Below are 16,483 nucleotides of genomic sequence, written 5' to 3' on the forward strand. Positions count from 1 at the left end.
ATTTCCAAGGCATTAGATATACCATGGAACAGTGAAGAAAGTCACCATCAAGTGGAGAAAATATGGCACAACAGTGACATTCCCAAGAACTGGACGATCCTGCAAAATTGATGAAAAGACTAGAAGAAAATTGGTCAGGGAGGCTGCCAAGAGGCCTAAAACAACATTAAAGGAACTGCAGGAATACCTGGCAAGTACTGGCTGTGTGACAACAATCTCCCGTACTCTTCATATGTCTGGACTATGGGGTAGAGTGGCAAGATAGAAGCCTTTTCTTACGAAGAAAAACATCTAAGCCCGGCTAAATTTTGCAAAAACACAGTTGGAGTCTCCCAAAAACATGTGGGCAAAATGAAGCATGGTGGTGGCAGCATCATGCTTTGGGACTATTTTTTTTCAGCTGGGACAGAGACCTTAGTCAAGGTAGAGGGAATTATGAACAGTTCCGAATACCAGTCAATATTGGCACAAACCTTCAGGCTTCTGCTAGAAAGCTGAACCTGAGGAGGAACTTTATCTTTTAGCATGACAGCAACCCAAAGCACACATCCAAATTAACAAAGGAATGGCTTCACCAGAAGAAGATTAACATTTTGGAACGGCCCAGCCAGAGCCCAGACCTGAATCCAATTGAATATCTGTGGGGTGATTTGAAGAGGGCTGTGCACAGGAGACGCCCTTGCAATCTGACAGATTTGGAACGTTTTTGCAAAGAAGAGTGGGCAAATATTGCCAAGTCAATGTGTGCCATACTGATAGACTCATACCCCAAAAGGCTGAGTGCTCTAAAAAAATCAAAAGGTGCTTCGACAAAGTATTAGTTTAAGGGTATGCACGCAGATGCAACCATATTATTTCAGTTTTTTATTTTTACTTCCCTCCACCTAAAAGATTTCAGTTTATTGTTCAACTCAGTTGTACAGTTCATAGTTCTCATTAAAGGTGGAAAAAGTTCTGAAATTATTTATCTTTGTCTCATTTTTTTACATCACAGACACTTGACATTTTAACACAGGTGTGTAAACTTTTTATATCCACTGTAAGAACAGAAGGTTTTCTTTTAATAAACCATATCTCTCTTCCTCACAGATCTGACTTTCAATCAGTTCTATCCAACATCCATCTTAAATTGTTCTGTATTTTTAAAGCAGGTAGTACAAACATGCATAAAATAGAAACACTTCTCTCTCACTTGAGAATGATCTGGATGATATTAAAGTTTTACCCATAGATGTTTTACACAGCTTCATTATAAAAGGCATTTCAGAAATCACACAAATGACCCTCCATATCTAGCTGGAGTGCAAGTCCACCTACTGCAATTTCTCACCTCTGGTTATGATAAGCTAGGCTAGGCTAATGGAAATTGCAGTCCAGTAATATAGAGAGCCTTGTTCCCCATTCTTCACTAAACCACAGTGTAGGTTGATGAGAATAAGCTGTAGGGAGCTTTGGAGCAAATATGCTAGTCTCCTCTCCAGTGCAGCTATGGACGCAGAATATAGGAACACTTTGCTTCCACTTTAAATTAAACGCAGTATAGCTGTCCAGACTTTATACAATGCTTAATCTTAACTATGGGCAGTTAAGGAGTTTGAAGTTACAGTACTTATTCTCATTAATCACAGTTGAGTTTAATCAGTTTGGTAAATAGAGCAAATTTTGTTCAACATAAAAATGGCAGCAAAGGTTTCCCAAACTTCTTCTAGCTGCACAAGAGGAGGGCAGTAGGCATAAACTGCTCACTGCAGTTCAGTCTTACCACACTAAACTATGGAACAGCTATCACAGTTTAACTGATGTCAATATTTTAAAATGAACAGCTCAGCCACTGCTGAAAATTCTGGAAACTCTCTGCTTTTAGCAAATGAATTCATACGAATAACCATTCCAGCCAAGGGAAATTGATACATTGATAATAGATTTTGAAGATTTCTGAATATCTAGGCATCTGTAAATTAATAAAATCATTTCAAAACACTACTGTGTATTTTACAGTTGTACCCAAACCAACACTGTAACATATTTTTCTTTAAATTACATTAAGATTTTGAGCATGCATCAGTTCATACCTGGCCAAAGGAAAACTGTGGTTGGGTTACTGATGTGTGACTAAAGGTGTTGACAGGTTTGGAAGAAGAAACTGGAAGACGATGTGATGCGCTGACTGCCAACTGCATTCTATTTTGCTGAACAACTTGATCTCCAGCAAAATTCCCACTGGAAGCAACAGAATGGGCTGATGGGCCAATGCTGGGATGTGAGGTGGCAGAACTCACAACAGTAAACCGATTGTTTGATGACATATTTGAACCAGATGCCTGTCCAGGAGACATTGTGGTAAAGCCCGTTCTACCTTGGGAAATGTTTCCTTGGCTAGGAGACAAATGCAACACAGCAGGAGATGCCTGCTGCAACGGAACCTGGCTACCAACAATTTGAGAAGTCCCATGGTTTACTATAACTTGATTTCCAGGAGCTGCAAATGTTTGACCAGAAACTAACTGCACAGCATTCTGATTATTCAGCATCTGTCCTGAATATGGTTGGTTAGTTCTAAGCATGTTTGTAGAGTTCCTGTTCAGCATAACATGATCAGTAGATACTTGGCTGGACACAAGCTGTGAAGGCTGATTCTGAAGAAGCTGTCCATTGATAGTCTGCACATGGTGAACCGAATTAGGATTTACTGACAGACTTGTGGGTATAAGGAACTGATTCTGTGGTGTATGAGGCTGTCCCATGGGAGAATGGATAACAATGCTACCACCAGCATTACTTACAGCCTGGGGAGTGACTGATTTTCTTGGGTTTTGTTGACTAACAATATTAACAGACATATGTGGACCAACTACTGAATTTTGAGGCGAGTTTGATGAAGCAAAAGGAATCCCTTGTTGCACATGATGCTGCTGTATTCCCAAGCTATTCACATTGTAAGTGGTTTGCTGGCCCATCTGAATAGGTTTTGGTTGAATATTGATGGGAACTTTGTTAGAATTTGGAGCAAGACCCCTCTGTATAATGATGTTATGCACAGGCAAAGATGTCTGAAAATTTGTACTATTAAATGGAACAGTTACAGGTTGTGCTACTGGGCTTGAATTTGAGTTGCCAAACATTGAGTTACCATTAGGAGTTTGTCTATGAACCAGAAGTCCACCACTCATGTTTGCAGGTGCTTGCTGCCCACCACCCTTCAATATAATATGAGATCCTTCAAGATTATTTATGGTCATCATAGAAGGCTGATTACTAAATGAACCAATTAGCTGTATCTGTCCGGAACCACCAATTTGATTACTGTTTGACAAATGCTGACTGGGAACACTGATTCCCACATGTTGCATAAAGCCATGTTGCACACCAACTGTATTGCTTGCGAAAGATGCTCCAACTTGTTGCTGTACCACTTGAGTAACTCCTATAGGTTGCAGCGTCTGACCTGAGTAATTAGAAACATTAGAAGCCTGAGTAAAAGATGCTGATGAGGAAGGATGAAGATGAGTTTGTGCAAACTGTTGATTGGAGCCTATGTTGGCATCCAGATAAGCTTCTTCTGCCAAAGTCTGTTCAGTAATATTAGCTTCCTGCAGAGATTTCTGGAGGATATCAAAAGGCTGATCTTCACTGAGATCAGGCAATGGAGAAGATTCAAGTTCATCATCAAGAAACTGAAGGCTGCTTGGCAACTGTAGTCCATCACTAGGCCCCTCTCCAAGCTGACTCCCCACACCTTTGATTGATGACTTAGCATCTGAGCTCTGAAAGGAAAAAAATATTATATAAATCACTCCCACTTGTTTTAAACCATATGTATACATTTGTTGTGTGCCTTAAAAATACATATGCTAACATATCTGGTTTTACCATTTCAAGAAGAAACAGGATGGCTATACAGTACAATATAGTACAACAGTAACAGCAACTTTTGGAACAAAGAATAGAAATGAGATGTCAGTAAAACACTTATCTTAATTTAAATGATATATTTTGAAAGATATTTTGCTTACAGTAGGAAAGCAATAAAATCCTGGGTTTTGTAATTTAATCTATACTAAATTGCAAATTCGTATATTATTAAACATAATCCAACTCTTATACATAGTATAGCTTACTAGACAAACTGAACCATGAGAGGTTCTGAAAAGTGAAAACTCAACAAAGTCCTTATCAGGTAACTAACCCTCCAGATCCAATGTGCAAAGCTATGTGGGAAAAGAAAGAGTGATATGCTCTGTGTATACTGAAAGTAGATGTTGCAGATCCAAGTGCACCAACTGCAATAACTCTAGGCCTGAGATGAGGGTTTGGGGAACAGACTTTGGCCCCCCACTTCCCACTGCAAACAAAACTCAGAAATAACAAAAAATAGCAATTTTAGAAGAAAAATATATCAGGAAATACTGGATGGGGTGCAACTAGTTTCAGTTTTTGAAATGAATGGTCAAGGTCCTTAATGGAAAAACTGACTAAGATTAAATAGTCACTGTTTCTTTCTTTCTTTCTTTCTTTCTTTCTTTCTTTCTTTCTTTCTTTCTTTCTTTCTCTCTCTCTCTCTCTCTCTCTCTCTCTCTCTCTCTCTCTCTCTCTCTCTCTCTCACACACACACACACACACACACACACACACACACACACACACACACACACACACACACACACACACACACACACACACACACACACACACACACACACACACACACACACACACAGGGTTTAAAAAGACTACTTCAGAAAAAAAATCTATTTGGAGACTTTGGGGTATCCCTGGAAAAAAACTGGCCAAAGGAGCTGGATGGACCTCCTCAACTACACATTCCAGATCCCTACTGTAGCTCAGTGTTTCTCAGGACCATGACTTGTTGGCCTACAATTTTCATAATTCCTTACCACTGGCCATGGATACTGGATTCATGGATACTGCTGGACTACAATTCCCATAGTATCCATGCTGGTTAGGAACCATGGCAGTTGTCATCCAACAAAATCCATGGATCGACATTTGATCATCTCCTCTTCTTTTTGCATGATAAACCTAGCAGGAACCCTGGAAGCAAGACCTCCTCCCATCTCTTCCACACCCTATGCAACTCCATCCTTGTTCATTGGTTTCAACACAAGGAAGTTGTACACCTGAGTGTGGAAGACAGTTTTCCATCACAACCCTAAGCATGAGTGCTCAGTATCAATGGTCTGTTGTGAACATGTTGGCAAAAGAAGAGCCCCCAAAGCACTACAGCACATTAAAGTCTACATTTTAATCCATGTAAGCTTCCATGGTTCAAAGTCCACTTCCGTAGACACTGGAATGCAAATACATTACTGGTATATCTACATTTATTCTGAGGATGTCTCTGGGCCAGACATATCACCTAGCATTCTTGTGACAGTCATATGCACCTGGCCTACAGTTATTATAGTAGCCAGGATCTGTAATTAATAACTTGACAGTCCCATTCCTCTGTGAATGAACCACTGTCATTTTGTTTATTACCTATATCTTCACCTAACCAGGGAGATATGTATAAATTTATCAGTCATTTGCATACCAGTACATGAGAAAAGGACCTTGATGAATAAAAAAGCTCACAATGAAATGAAATTGTTACATCTTCATGTTCTACAGCATTTGGGGATTTTATCTTCCTTTTCTTCCACCAACATGCTCAGACATACTGCTAGGGCTACTTCTTTGGAAATTGTTGTGAACATGTGTGTGTGCAGCAGAGTTACAGCATCTACATCCGGTACCTCAGGACATCTCCAGGATCTGTGTGTGCACTTGGAGTATCTTTGCATTGCCTGCCAAATATAAGAAATGAAGCTAAATCAAGCCCAGAAATTTTAAGAAAATTATCCTCCTGCAAACACTGGCCAGTATTATAACAAGCATCTGTTGAGTAGAAGTTTCATTGGTGTAGAATCATGTGACTACACTCCTTGTAGAAGCTCTGTAGTGGTGGCCTTCATGAAGAAAATCCACCTTCCATTTGCCAACAGCAATGGCAGTGTAAATGGTGCCAGCTCACATTGCTACATTAGCAAATGGCCAGATCCTCCATTTAATGGAAGTTAATTAGAATAATGGCCAATTTTAACAAGAAGTTATTGAGACGTAAACACCAGAACCAGATGCTATAAGACAGTGGTTCTTAACCTTTGTTACTCGGATGTCTTTGAACTGCAACTCCCAGTAACCCCAGCCAGCACAGTTGGTGGTGAAAGCTTCTGGGAGTTGCAGTCCAAAACTCCTGAGTAACCCAAGGTTAAGAAGCAGTGCTATAAGATGATCAAATCCTGTATGTTATATATATAGTTACACAGAGCATACACAAACCATTACAGAATTTCAAGAACACAATATAATTCCACTTTTTTCCTGCATACTTACACTAGTATTGGCGAAAATGGAATTTGAGTTGGCTGCAGAATACCCTGCATTAGTCAAGTCTTCATTGTTCTGCTACAGCACAAATATAGAGAAATAAGATTAAGCTAACAGTATTACAGTTACTAAAGCTAAAACTATATAACACATCAAAATATAACTTACAGATTTACTGCCTGCTCCATGTAAGAAATAATTCAGTGCCTGTGCGTCTCTAAGAAAAAAACAAAACAAAAAAGTGAAATCAACCAGTCTTAGAAGCTCACAATTGTTACACAACAGTATTCTAAAATTAAATGTTCTCGAACTATCAGGTGACACAAATAGCAAAAAGTCCCTCTGAATTATACCACCTGAGCACTGATACTATGATCCTCAAGTACCTGATTTAGACTACTGGAACAGAAGAAAAACCCTGGCTTACTTCCAGGAAACCACTATCAGTAGTGTAAATGTATATCTGCATATCTTACATAAAGATATATAATATAACTGCCATTATTATGCTGTTTAAAAGAAATGTCACCTTATTATAATCAAAACTATATTCTATAAATCGCTGTATGCAGCACAAGCGCCTGGGTTTTTGTATGTGTGTGTGTCTCTGATAAAGGATCTAATGTGTGACAGATATCTCATCTGACCAGCACAGAGGATTCTGATGTTATATTTTAATCAATGGAAATTAAAAGGCATTTATTATTGAAATGAATGGAAATAAAGTTATTTTTTTAAAACGAGATGCTTTTTGCTTACTGCCTACAACGCAAGTTATATTTGTTAACACAGTATCTGAAGTTTTCTCATATAGCCCCCTTCACAAAGGACATTTTTCAAGACATCAAAAATGGTTATTTCTAATTTAGCTCCTGTTTCTTTTTCACCATTTAAAAAATCTGACTATTCCATATAGCATATTATAATTATAGATACTAAGGATCATTGTTGTCCATAATATTGTTTTTCTTTCCCTCTGTCTCGTCATCTGAGACCTATTTGTCAGAATACACAGAAAGGTTCTGTTGGAAACCTGAGAGGGTGGGAGTCTAACTTAACCAGTTTTGGAAGCTCAAAATCTTCTACATAGAAAAGAGCCTATCAAACATGTCTTGCCCCAGGAAATACATGGGGCAATATAACCATGTTTCCCATTGTTACTAATTTCATGACTGGCAATTTATGCATTCGGGAATGAAATCATGTAAGCTGTAACAGTAAATTTCCACTAATTAACAAGGTATACATTATTGTTTTGTGCCCAGTTCCCAGTTCCACAACCAGACACAAACTCAGGAACATGATTGGCACCCTGTTACCTAGCCACAGTTTGACACCATGACTTATATGATTCCACATACACATGCATAAACCACTGCCAAAATTCTGGCCAATGGGCTGGCTCTGGACTTGTGATCAGTGATTTCTAGTTATACTGGAGGAAGAAGATGGAACAGCATTTTTCACTGATTCCTGTTTCTCCATGCTTTGAGAAATTATTGGAATGGTTAGAATGGGGGAAAGTGCCCAAAAAACAAGCAGGTAGGATTCAAACCAGGATGATCAAGTGTAAATCAGAAACATGCCCTACAGCTTCTAATAGATAAATACTATCATGTGAAAAAGAAAGAATGCCCTCTTTAGATTCTATGGTTTTTATCAGGCCATAATAAAAATAACCTTGTTAGCCAATTTTAGGCAGGGACAGTCCCTGGCGGTAGACCAAGAAAAAAGACCAGCTTGATACAACCTAGAAATGGATGCTAGTGGCTATGCTCTAAAGGTGATTGAGAGAGTGAAAAGAAAAGTGACAGAAAGGAACAGGACCTAGCACTTGGTAGTAAAGGGGGCTGGGGACCCACACCATAATGGGTGGTGGTCAGAATCTGGTCCTTAGGTCTGAAAATTATTTAAATAGAACTTCAAATGAACAACAACAAATGACACATTACATGGTGGCATGATGGAGAAGCTACATGTGAAAAACTAAGCACAATGGTTTGTAGAATCACCTTTAGCACAATAACCTGAAGGAATCATTTTCTGTGTATCAGTCTCTCACATCATTGTGGAGGAATTCTGGCCCACTCTTCCATATGATATTGCTTCAGTTTATTGAGGTTACATAACAGAAGAACATAAGAAGAGTATGGTGGATCCGGGCCAAGGGCCCATCTAGTCCAGCTTCCTGTATCTCACAGTGGCCCCACCAGATGCCTCTGGGAGCAAACAAGACAACTAGATACCTGTCTCCTGATACTCCTCCCCTACATCTGGCATTTTGAAGTACCTTCCTTTTAAGCCTGGAGATTATGCATCCCCATATCATGGCTTGTAACTTGTGATGGACTTTTCCTCCAGAAATCTGTCCAATCCCCTTTTAAAGGCATCTAGGCCAGATGCCATCACCATATTCTGTGGCAAGGAGTTCCACAGACTAAAACACACTGAGGGAAGAAGTTTTTTCTTTTATCTATTCTCACCCTCCCAACACTCAATTTCTTTGAGCATTGTACAATCTGATCTTGGGGTGAATTTGTGTTAACACTCATCTGAATCCTCCAGACCAGCAAACTGCTAAACCCTTGGCTGTCATAGTGGTGGACATACTTGTTGATTATTCAAGGGTATTTGGTTAGCAGCACATGGCTGCTACAGTGGGGTCTTGACTTAAGAACGGCTTGAGTTAAGAACATTTTGACTTAAGAACCACTCTCATAGGAAAATATTGACTTGACTTACATACTTAGATTTGAGTTAAGAACTGAAAAAAAAACACGTGGGAGGCAGGGAGAGTGCAAAATGTGAACTTTCAGTTAACTGTTGGCCAGTGAAAAGGGTGCCTGTCTGCTTCCTCACTCCTCCCAGCGTTTAGAGAGTGGATTGGGAGACAGTCTTCGGACTGCCTGGTACTGTCCTGCCTGGACTGTATTTTCCCTGCCTTCCCTGAACCTTTCTTGACCTAAGAAAAAAAAGAAACAAAATATCCCCCTCTAGTGGTCGAAGGCGGAATAGCAGCTTCCCATTAGTTTCTATGGACGGAAAAGAGCAGATACGGATCAAATGGTTTTCAATGCATTCCTATGGGAAATGCAGATTTGACCTGAGAACTTTTTGACTTGAGAACCACCTTCCAATACGGATTAAGTTCTCAAGTCAAGACCCCACTGTACTTACTCCCTTAATTCCTATGGAAACAATAAGAGTGTACTTGATTTTTATTTATGTATTTATGTATTTATGTATTTATTTATTTATTTATTGCATGTAGAGTATATCCCGCCTATCTAGTCGAACGATCACTCTAGGCGGCTTCCAACACATAAAACAACAATCTAACAAAATTACAATATAACGTGTATTTTTCACACATTGGCTTCTCCACTTTGGCTTTATTTTTGTAAAATAAATCATACCACGGTGTGATATGCCATGTTGTTCATCTGAGGTTGTATTTACATAATTTTCAGACCTGGAAAGGACATGAATTTGACACAACTCCAGGAGGCAGTGGAAGAGAGGAGGGCCTGGCATGCTCTGCTCCATGGGGTCACGAAGAGTTGAACACGACTAAACGATTAAACAACAAGGACATCATGATTTTTATTATGTCCTGAAATATATAAAACCATAGGGTTCAAAGAGGGTGTACTTTCTTTTTCACATGATTGTATGCCTTCCCAGTTCGCAGTGCCTCTTACATAAGTTTTATTAATCTGAAGCCAGTATTTGATCTTATTCCATTAAACAGACTATGAAGTAAATCTGAAATCACTGTTTCTAATTGGTTCAACCAAATGTGGTGTTTGAGGATAGTTTTATGGATACCTTGGACTGCTGAATAAACAGATTCTGGGTCAAATCAAGCTTTAAAAGAGGTACCATACTACACACACAGTGGCCAAAGTCCTGCTTCTGTTAACTTATGCTGCATAAGCCCAGTGACATCAACTGCAGTGGTGATTTTTCAGAAATGAAACATTTCTGACTTCTGAATGTACCAAGGTCCCTGAGTAATCCCTTTCATCATTGGGAGCCTAAGGAAACAAACTTGGTCTTTACCTGAAGGAGTATCAAATACAAATGTCAGATTAAGAGGGACTCTACTGAGCCAGCAGCAAGCTATACGTATCTGGGAGCTGTTTTTCACTCCTCTGATAATGCTTGGAAGAGTTGTTATAGCCTTGTTTAATTTTTTTTATACAAGAGGACAGTAAAGTCTCTCAGCTATTCAAGTATTTGTACCTAATGTTGTAGCTCAAATTTTTTTATGGGTCACAACTTTGGACCCACAGTAGTTTTAGACCCTTTGAAATTGTTCAGCCCTGTGTCATTAATGCAGCCTGCACCATGAGATGTGCTCAGTTTCTATGGAGATCTGTGCCTGTAAATAAACAATAAATTATTGCCTAAACCAGTTTTTTCCTCATTACTAATTTTAATAGACACTTTTCAGTAAAAAAGGAAAAGGTTAGGCTGAAAGCCTAACAACCTATTTAACAGTTTAATATCCCTCAAGTGTTGAATGGCTAAAATGACTATTACACAATGGTACAGAGATAAGCATAGAGAATTACAACATCATTTAAGCCTGGTTACAAAACACTATTACCTTGGGGATAATATGTTTGTACCAGCTACTTATCAGATGAATTTATAAATTCACAACTTTAGAAAAGCATTTTCTCTGTCTAATTTAATGTCCTATCTTCTGCACCTTTTGAAGGGAGAGACTGTGGGGTTCCATATGAGGAATGCAAGTATCCTTGTAAACAGGGGAAGTAGAAACACTCGGGTACTTTCCATTATATTGCTCCTTTTTACTCAAAACAGGTACATCAGAAGAACTGTGCTTTTCAGTTTTTTCTGATTATCACTCCCAGATTACTGACAGGGACTAGATTGTGAGCAGCTGCTTTGCTAAAGGTTTTTCATACTGGGATCTATGTGCTGAGAGATACTGTTTTGTACTGGTCCCTGTCCATAATGAAATTTACTTTTCTCTGCCTCTCCACTGTGCCCTTTAAAAGCTGGTCTGAAGGTCTGTTGGTTCTTCAGAAAAATCATAGAATAATGGAGTTGTAAGGGGCCAATAAGGTCAACGCCCTGCTCAAGGAATCCAAGATATATTTGACAGATGGTTGTCTAATTTTCTCTTGAATGCCTCCAGGGCTGGAGCACTCAACACCTCAAGGTAACTGTTTTCATTGTCAGACTGCTCTAACAGTTCAGAGGTTTTCCTAGCATTCAAACTAAATCTGGCTTCCTGTAACTTGAGCTCATTATTATGGGTCCTGCACTCTGGGATGGTCAAGAACAGATCTTGCCCCTTCACTCTATGACTACCATTCAAGTATTTTTAAAAGTGCTATCATGCCTCACCTCAGTGTTCTTTTCTCAAGGCTAAATATGCTCAGTTCATTCAGTCTTTCCACATAGGGTTTGGTTTCTAGTCTCCTGATCATTCTTGCTGACTTCCTCTGAATTTGTTTGCAAACATCCTTCTTAAATTTCAATGTCCAGAACTAGACACAGTACTCAAAATGAGACTTAACCAGTTCTGAATATAAGGGAATTCGTACTTCATGGGATGTGGAGACTATACTTAGATTTAGGCAGTTAAAATAGCACTTGCCTTTTTTACAGTTTGTGATCCATAACAATTCCAGTATCTTTCTCACATGTAGAAAGCTAAGCCAAGTATCCCCCATCTTGTAACTGTGCTCTCACTTATCCCTGTAAAATTTCATTCTTTTATTTTCAGCCTAGTGTTCCAGTCTATCAAGATCGTTTTGAATTTTGTTTCTGTATTCCAGGGTATTAGCTATCCCATCCAATGTTGTGTCTTCGGCAAATTTAACAGCACTCCTCATGCGCCCTCATCCAAATGATTAATAAAAATGTTAAAGAGCACTGGGCCTAAGATTAAGCCTTATGGTACTCCACTCATTATCTCCTTTCAGTTTGGAAGTCATTAATAAGCACTCTCTGACTAGGGTTCTGTAACAAACTGTGTATGAATCTGATCGTTATTCTATCTAGCCCATGCCTAGTTGGCTTGCTAATCAGACTATCATTGGGCACTTTGTGAAAAGCTTTATTGAAGTCAGTATAAATTATGTCTACAGCATTCCCACTGTCTACAGCAGTGGTCAGGGAACAGGGGTAAATTACCCCAAATGGGGTAAAAATGAAAATCCTGGGGGTAATGACGATGAGCAGAGCCCCAATATTGATGCTCTCATATCCAAGATGAAGCAATATCATTTCTCCAAAACCTGAAGTTTTCAAGCAAGTTGAAGCTTTCAAAGTAATTTTGAATAGATTCAATTAGATTTCGAATTCAAATAATGTATGATTTCCTTCCTTTCGAATCAAGGGGGTAATATCGGCGTATATAAAAAAAATGGGGGGGGGAGGTAAAAACGTTCCCTGATCCCTGGTCTACAGCATTCCCTGAGAGGTTACCCTATCAAAAATGAGGAAAGATTAGTCTTGCAGGACATGTTCTTGATAAATTCATGTTGACATCTAATTATCACTGCATTGTGCAGAAGGTAGCAGCGGAGACTGTTGGAACTGGGGGGGGGAGACCACTCTCCCCTTCTTTACTCCAACAAAGATCCAGCCCTTGTGTAATGTTTCTATATTATTACCTATCAAGCTTTCCTCTTGCAAAGGGATTATTCCAAAGTTTTAAAAACTTACCCAATAAGATCAAAGAGACAGGACTCATCATCGTCATCATCCATGACAACTAAGGAAAAATGAAAGCACTCATATTGTATCATAAAGCAGGTTTCAGTTTCCTTCTAGAAAAAGACAATTAAAACGGGACACTGGTTTTGTACCTGAAGTAATTAATGCAACATGTTTTGTCAAAGAGACCATGAAGAAAAAGTAAGTGATAGAACATGCTTCTTTACTATGAATATATTTACATGAATTATGGTAAACTGAATTGTGAAAGCTGCTCCTGAACACTTATTAGGATATGAGATATTTTTAGTTTCACTGTAATTTATGAAAGGCCTGTATTATTTCCTCATATTGTTTGTGTGTGTTCTGTGCTGTCAAGCTGGAACAGATTTATAGTCACTCTAATAGGGCTTTCAATGTAAGTGAAATATTTAAGGAGTGGTTTTACCAGTTCCATCTCCTAATGAGTTTCCATGGTCAAGCGGGAATTCGAACCCTTGTCTCCAGACTCCTAATCCATCACTGTATCCACTACACCACACATACTACAAACGGGAAATTGAGGCTGAATGATAATGACTTGCCAAAAGCCACCTGTGAGTTTGTTGCTGAGGCTGACGGATTAACAGTTCATAACTTGCATTCTCAATGTATGCTACATCACTATTCATAATTTTTTGTACTTCTCTTACGTTGTGGAAATTACATGTTTTAGTACAATGCACAGATTCATAACATCAGACATGGTTGCAATACTATTTTTCGGTCCTATAGGTAAAATATATGAGTTAACATTTCAATACATTTCTTTTCTGAAAAAAGAATGAAAAGTTGTATGCAATTTATTATCAGAATACTAGAAAATACAAATACCCCCTGTCAAATAACATGGACCAGAAGTAACATGTTTTTGTAATAGGACACACACGGTTGTATGCTGCTTTGAGGTAAGAATTAAGTACTGTAATGCCTTTGGGCAATGTATATAGTTATACCTTGTATACAGGCATACATACTTTTACATGTAATCTGCAAATCACATTCAAAGGTATTAGTAGACAAAACAAAATCATAATGTGGTGGGTTTGGGATTATAACATCTTCCTTACAGCTGGGGTTGCCAGGTCAGCAGCTTTTCGTTACCGGAGATTTCAGAACAAAACTCTCCTGAGGCCAGTAGGCAGGTCTTTTGATATCACAAGGGACAAACCTTTGCAACGTCAAAGGAGACAGGCTGGTCCCTACTGGCCCTTCTGAGGCCTTTAATACTGTACTGTTAAACACTGTATCCTTCCAGGACAGCTACTGAGTTTAGAGATTGGGGACTCTGTTTTTCAGTGGTCCCAGAGTATTCTTGACGGCTGGCCCCAGGTAGTTCAGTTTTAGAGATGTTGTCTCCACCCTTTGGGACATCTGTTACTCAGTCCCATAGGGGATGACAGTCTCTCCAATGGTTATTAACATCTACATGAACCTATTGGGAGAAACCCTATGGAGATTTGGGCTTCACTACCACCAATATGCTGCTGACATTCTGTTTCATCTCTCCATCTCTTCATCTGCTGGGGATGCTGTATAGGTTCTGAGTGCAGCCTAATTTTAATAACAAACAACAAGAGCCAATAAACAAAAACTAAATCCAGGTAAGATAGAGATTCTACTGCTAGAAGGACCATCGGATTGGTTAGAGGAAAATTTGCATGGCTTCAATGGGGTTCCTCTCCCACTAAAGGAGTGGCCCACAGCTTGGGAGTACAGTGGTGCCTTGACTTACGAATGCCTTGACCTAGAAACATTTTGAGTTACAAACGGCTCCGTTCACAAAATTTTGCTCTGACTTGCAAATGGAGCTTGGACTTACAAACAAACAAAAATGTGGGAAAGCGGGAAATGGACTTTGGAATGCCTGGTACTGTAACTGTAAAATGAAAAAAATTGGTTTAAAAGTGCTTGGTTTGGTTTAAAGCTGCTTGGTTTTAAAGGTGTTCTGTTTAAAAGGTGTTTATTCCCCCCCTCCTTCCTTTCTTGCCCTTCATCTTAGGTTAAAAGAAGAAAAATTCTTATTTGAACCTTCTTTTAGGTTAAAAGAAGAAAAATTCTCCCCCTAGTAGTAGTGGACGGATTAACCGCTTTTGACTTACAAACCGTGCCTTGACATAATGCATTCCTATGGGAAATGCTGCTTTGACCTACAAACTTTCTAACTTACAAACATCTTCTGGGATGGATTAAGTTCGTAAGTCAAGGCACCACTGTGCTCTTCGACCCAGCGCTCTCTATGGAAGATCAAATATCTGGGGTGGCCGAGAGTGCTTTCTATCAACTTCGGTCGATTGCCCAGTTGCACCCCTATCTGGGTAAGAAATGCCTAGCAACAATGGTTCATGCTGTGATAATTTCAAGGACAGTCTACAAAAACAGTGGGCAGCCCATGACAGGCATCCCAACTCCCGTTGCAGATAATTATCTAACTCAGCTTCTCCTGAAACCTAGTAGACAAAGTTAAAACTATTTTGGCCCTCATTTTTCTTGCTTCTTTTCCTCCACAGCAGATGACTGGTTAGCTCAAATCACTTTATGCAACTGATTTCTTCAGTGCTTCTTGGGATTCAATTTGTCAGGAAAAAAACTAATAGCTGCACAATGTCTCTTGACAGTTTGCACAATGAGTTTTCCATCCACCCCTCTGGATCAGAAGCACTCTTGGACTTGAAAAAAATTAAAAATTATCCCAAGTATGTTTTTTACCATCATAGCATTGTTCAGATGGGGAAGATGACACCTAACTGATTTTCCTTTCAATGCTACTCTTTAATGTAAAGAGCCCTTCTTAGACAAGGGCATGGAAATAAAACTCATTGGCACTGTGGTCACAGATAAGAAGTTTTCAGACTTAAGCTTACTGTATGCTTAAACGTTTATGTCTTAAAGGCCCAAGCGAAGAATTGGGGGAAATGGCAATACAGTACTACTTTCTTACCTACAAGCTCACAGTTCCTCCAGTCCTTAGACAGCTTTATAAAATACATAAAGAGAAATTATGTATTTCCGTGGAACACTTTTATCTTTAAAAGTTGCATGGCTGAAAAAAATTAATAGTGGGAGCTTTCTCCAATGAAGAAATACTTTTAGTGATTTGTTAAGTTTTTTAAAAGATAAAACTTAGTGGTTCCTTGTGTGATCAATTCTCTCCTCTCTGTTTTCTTCCTTTCTTTTCCTGGAACACACCAATCTATATAAATAATTGTAAGTGTCTACCTATCCATTTCTGCCTGTATTATATGAAAATAACTGAACAAATTTTAATCACATTTGGAGGTTATATTTGAGATGGACTGACCCATGGCATATACAAATGAACATTTTGGGGACTCTCAGAGGCAACCCAAATAGT

At 39.0% G+C, this 16,483-nt stretch overlaps 1 protein-coding gene across 7 annotated transcripts in view; it reads right to left on the bottom strand.

Annotated features, from left to right (window-relative positions):
* The window catches only part of BICRAL (BICRA like chromatin remodeling complex associated protein), a 42,777-nt gene that overhangs the window by 16,774 nt on the left and 9,520 nt on the right, over positions 1 to 16,483 (bottom strand). For 4 of the 7 annotated variants that reach the window (XM_020803718.3, XM_020803719.3, XM_072989690.2 and 1 more), the window contains exons 2-5: positions 13,099 to 13,147; positions 6,559 to 6,607; positions 6,397 to 6,468; positions 2,073 to 3,764 (exon numbers count right to left, since the gene is read on the bottom strand). In XM_020803718.3, the coding sequence (XP_020659377.3) occupies positions 2,073 to 3,764; positions 6,397 to 6,468; positions 6,559 to 6,607; positions 13,099 to 13,142 (1,857 nt within the window). In that variant the 5' untranslated portion in view covers positions 13,143 to 13,147. The remainder of the gene's footprint in view (positions 1 to 2,072; positions 3,765 to 6,396; positions 6,469 to 6,558; positions 6,608 to 13,098; positions 13,148 to 16,483) is intronic. The other 3 variants (XM_020803720.3, XM_078382918.1, XM_072989712.2) reach the window with 1 other exon arrangement.

This window comes from Pogona vitticeps, chromosome 1 (assembly GCF_051106095.1).
Source record: "Pogona vitticeps strain Pit_001003342236 chromosome 1, PviZW2.1, whole genome shotgun sequence".
In the NCBI taxonomy this organism is placed as follows: domain Eukaryota; kingdom Metazoa; phylum Chordata; class Lepidosauria; order Squamata; family Agamidae; genus Pogona; species Pogona vitticeps.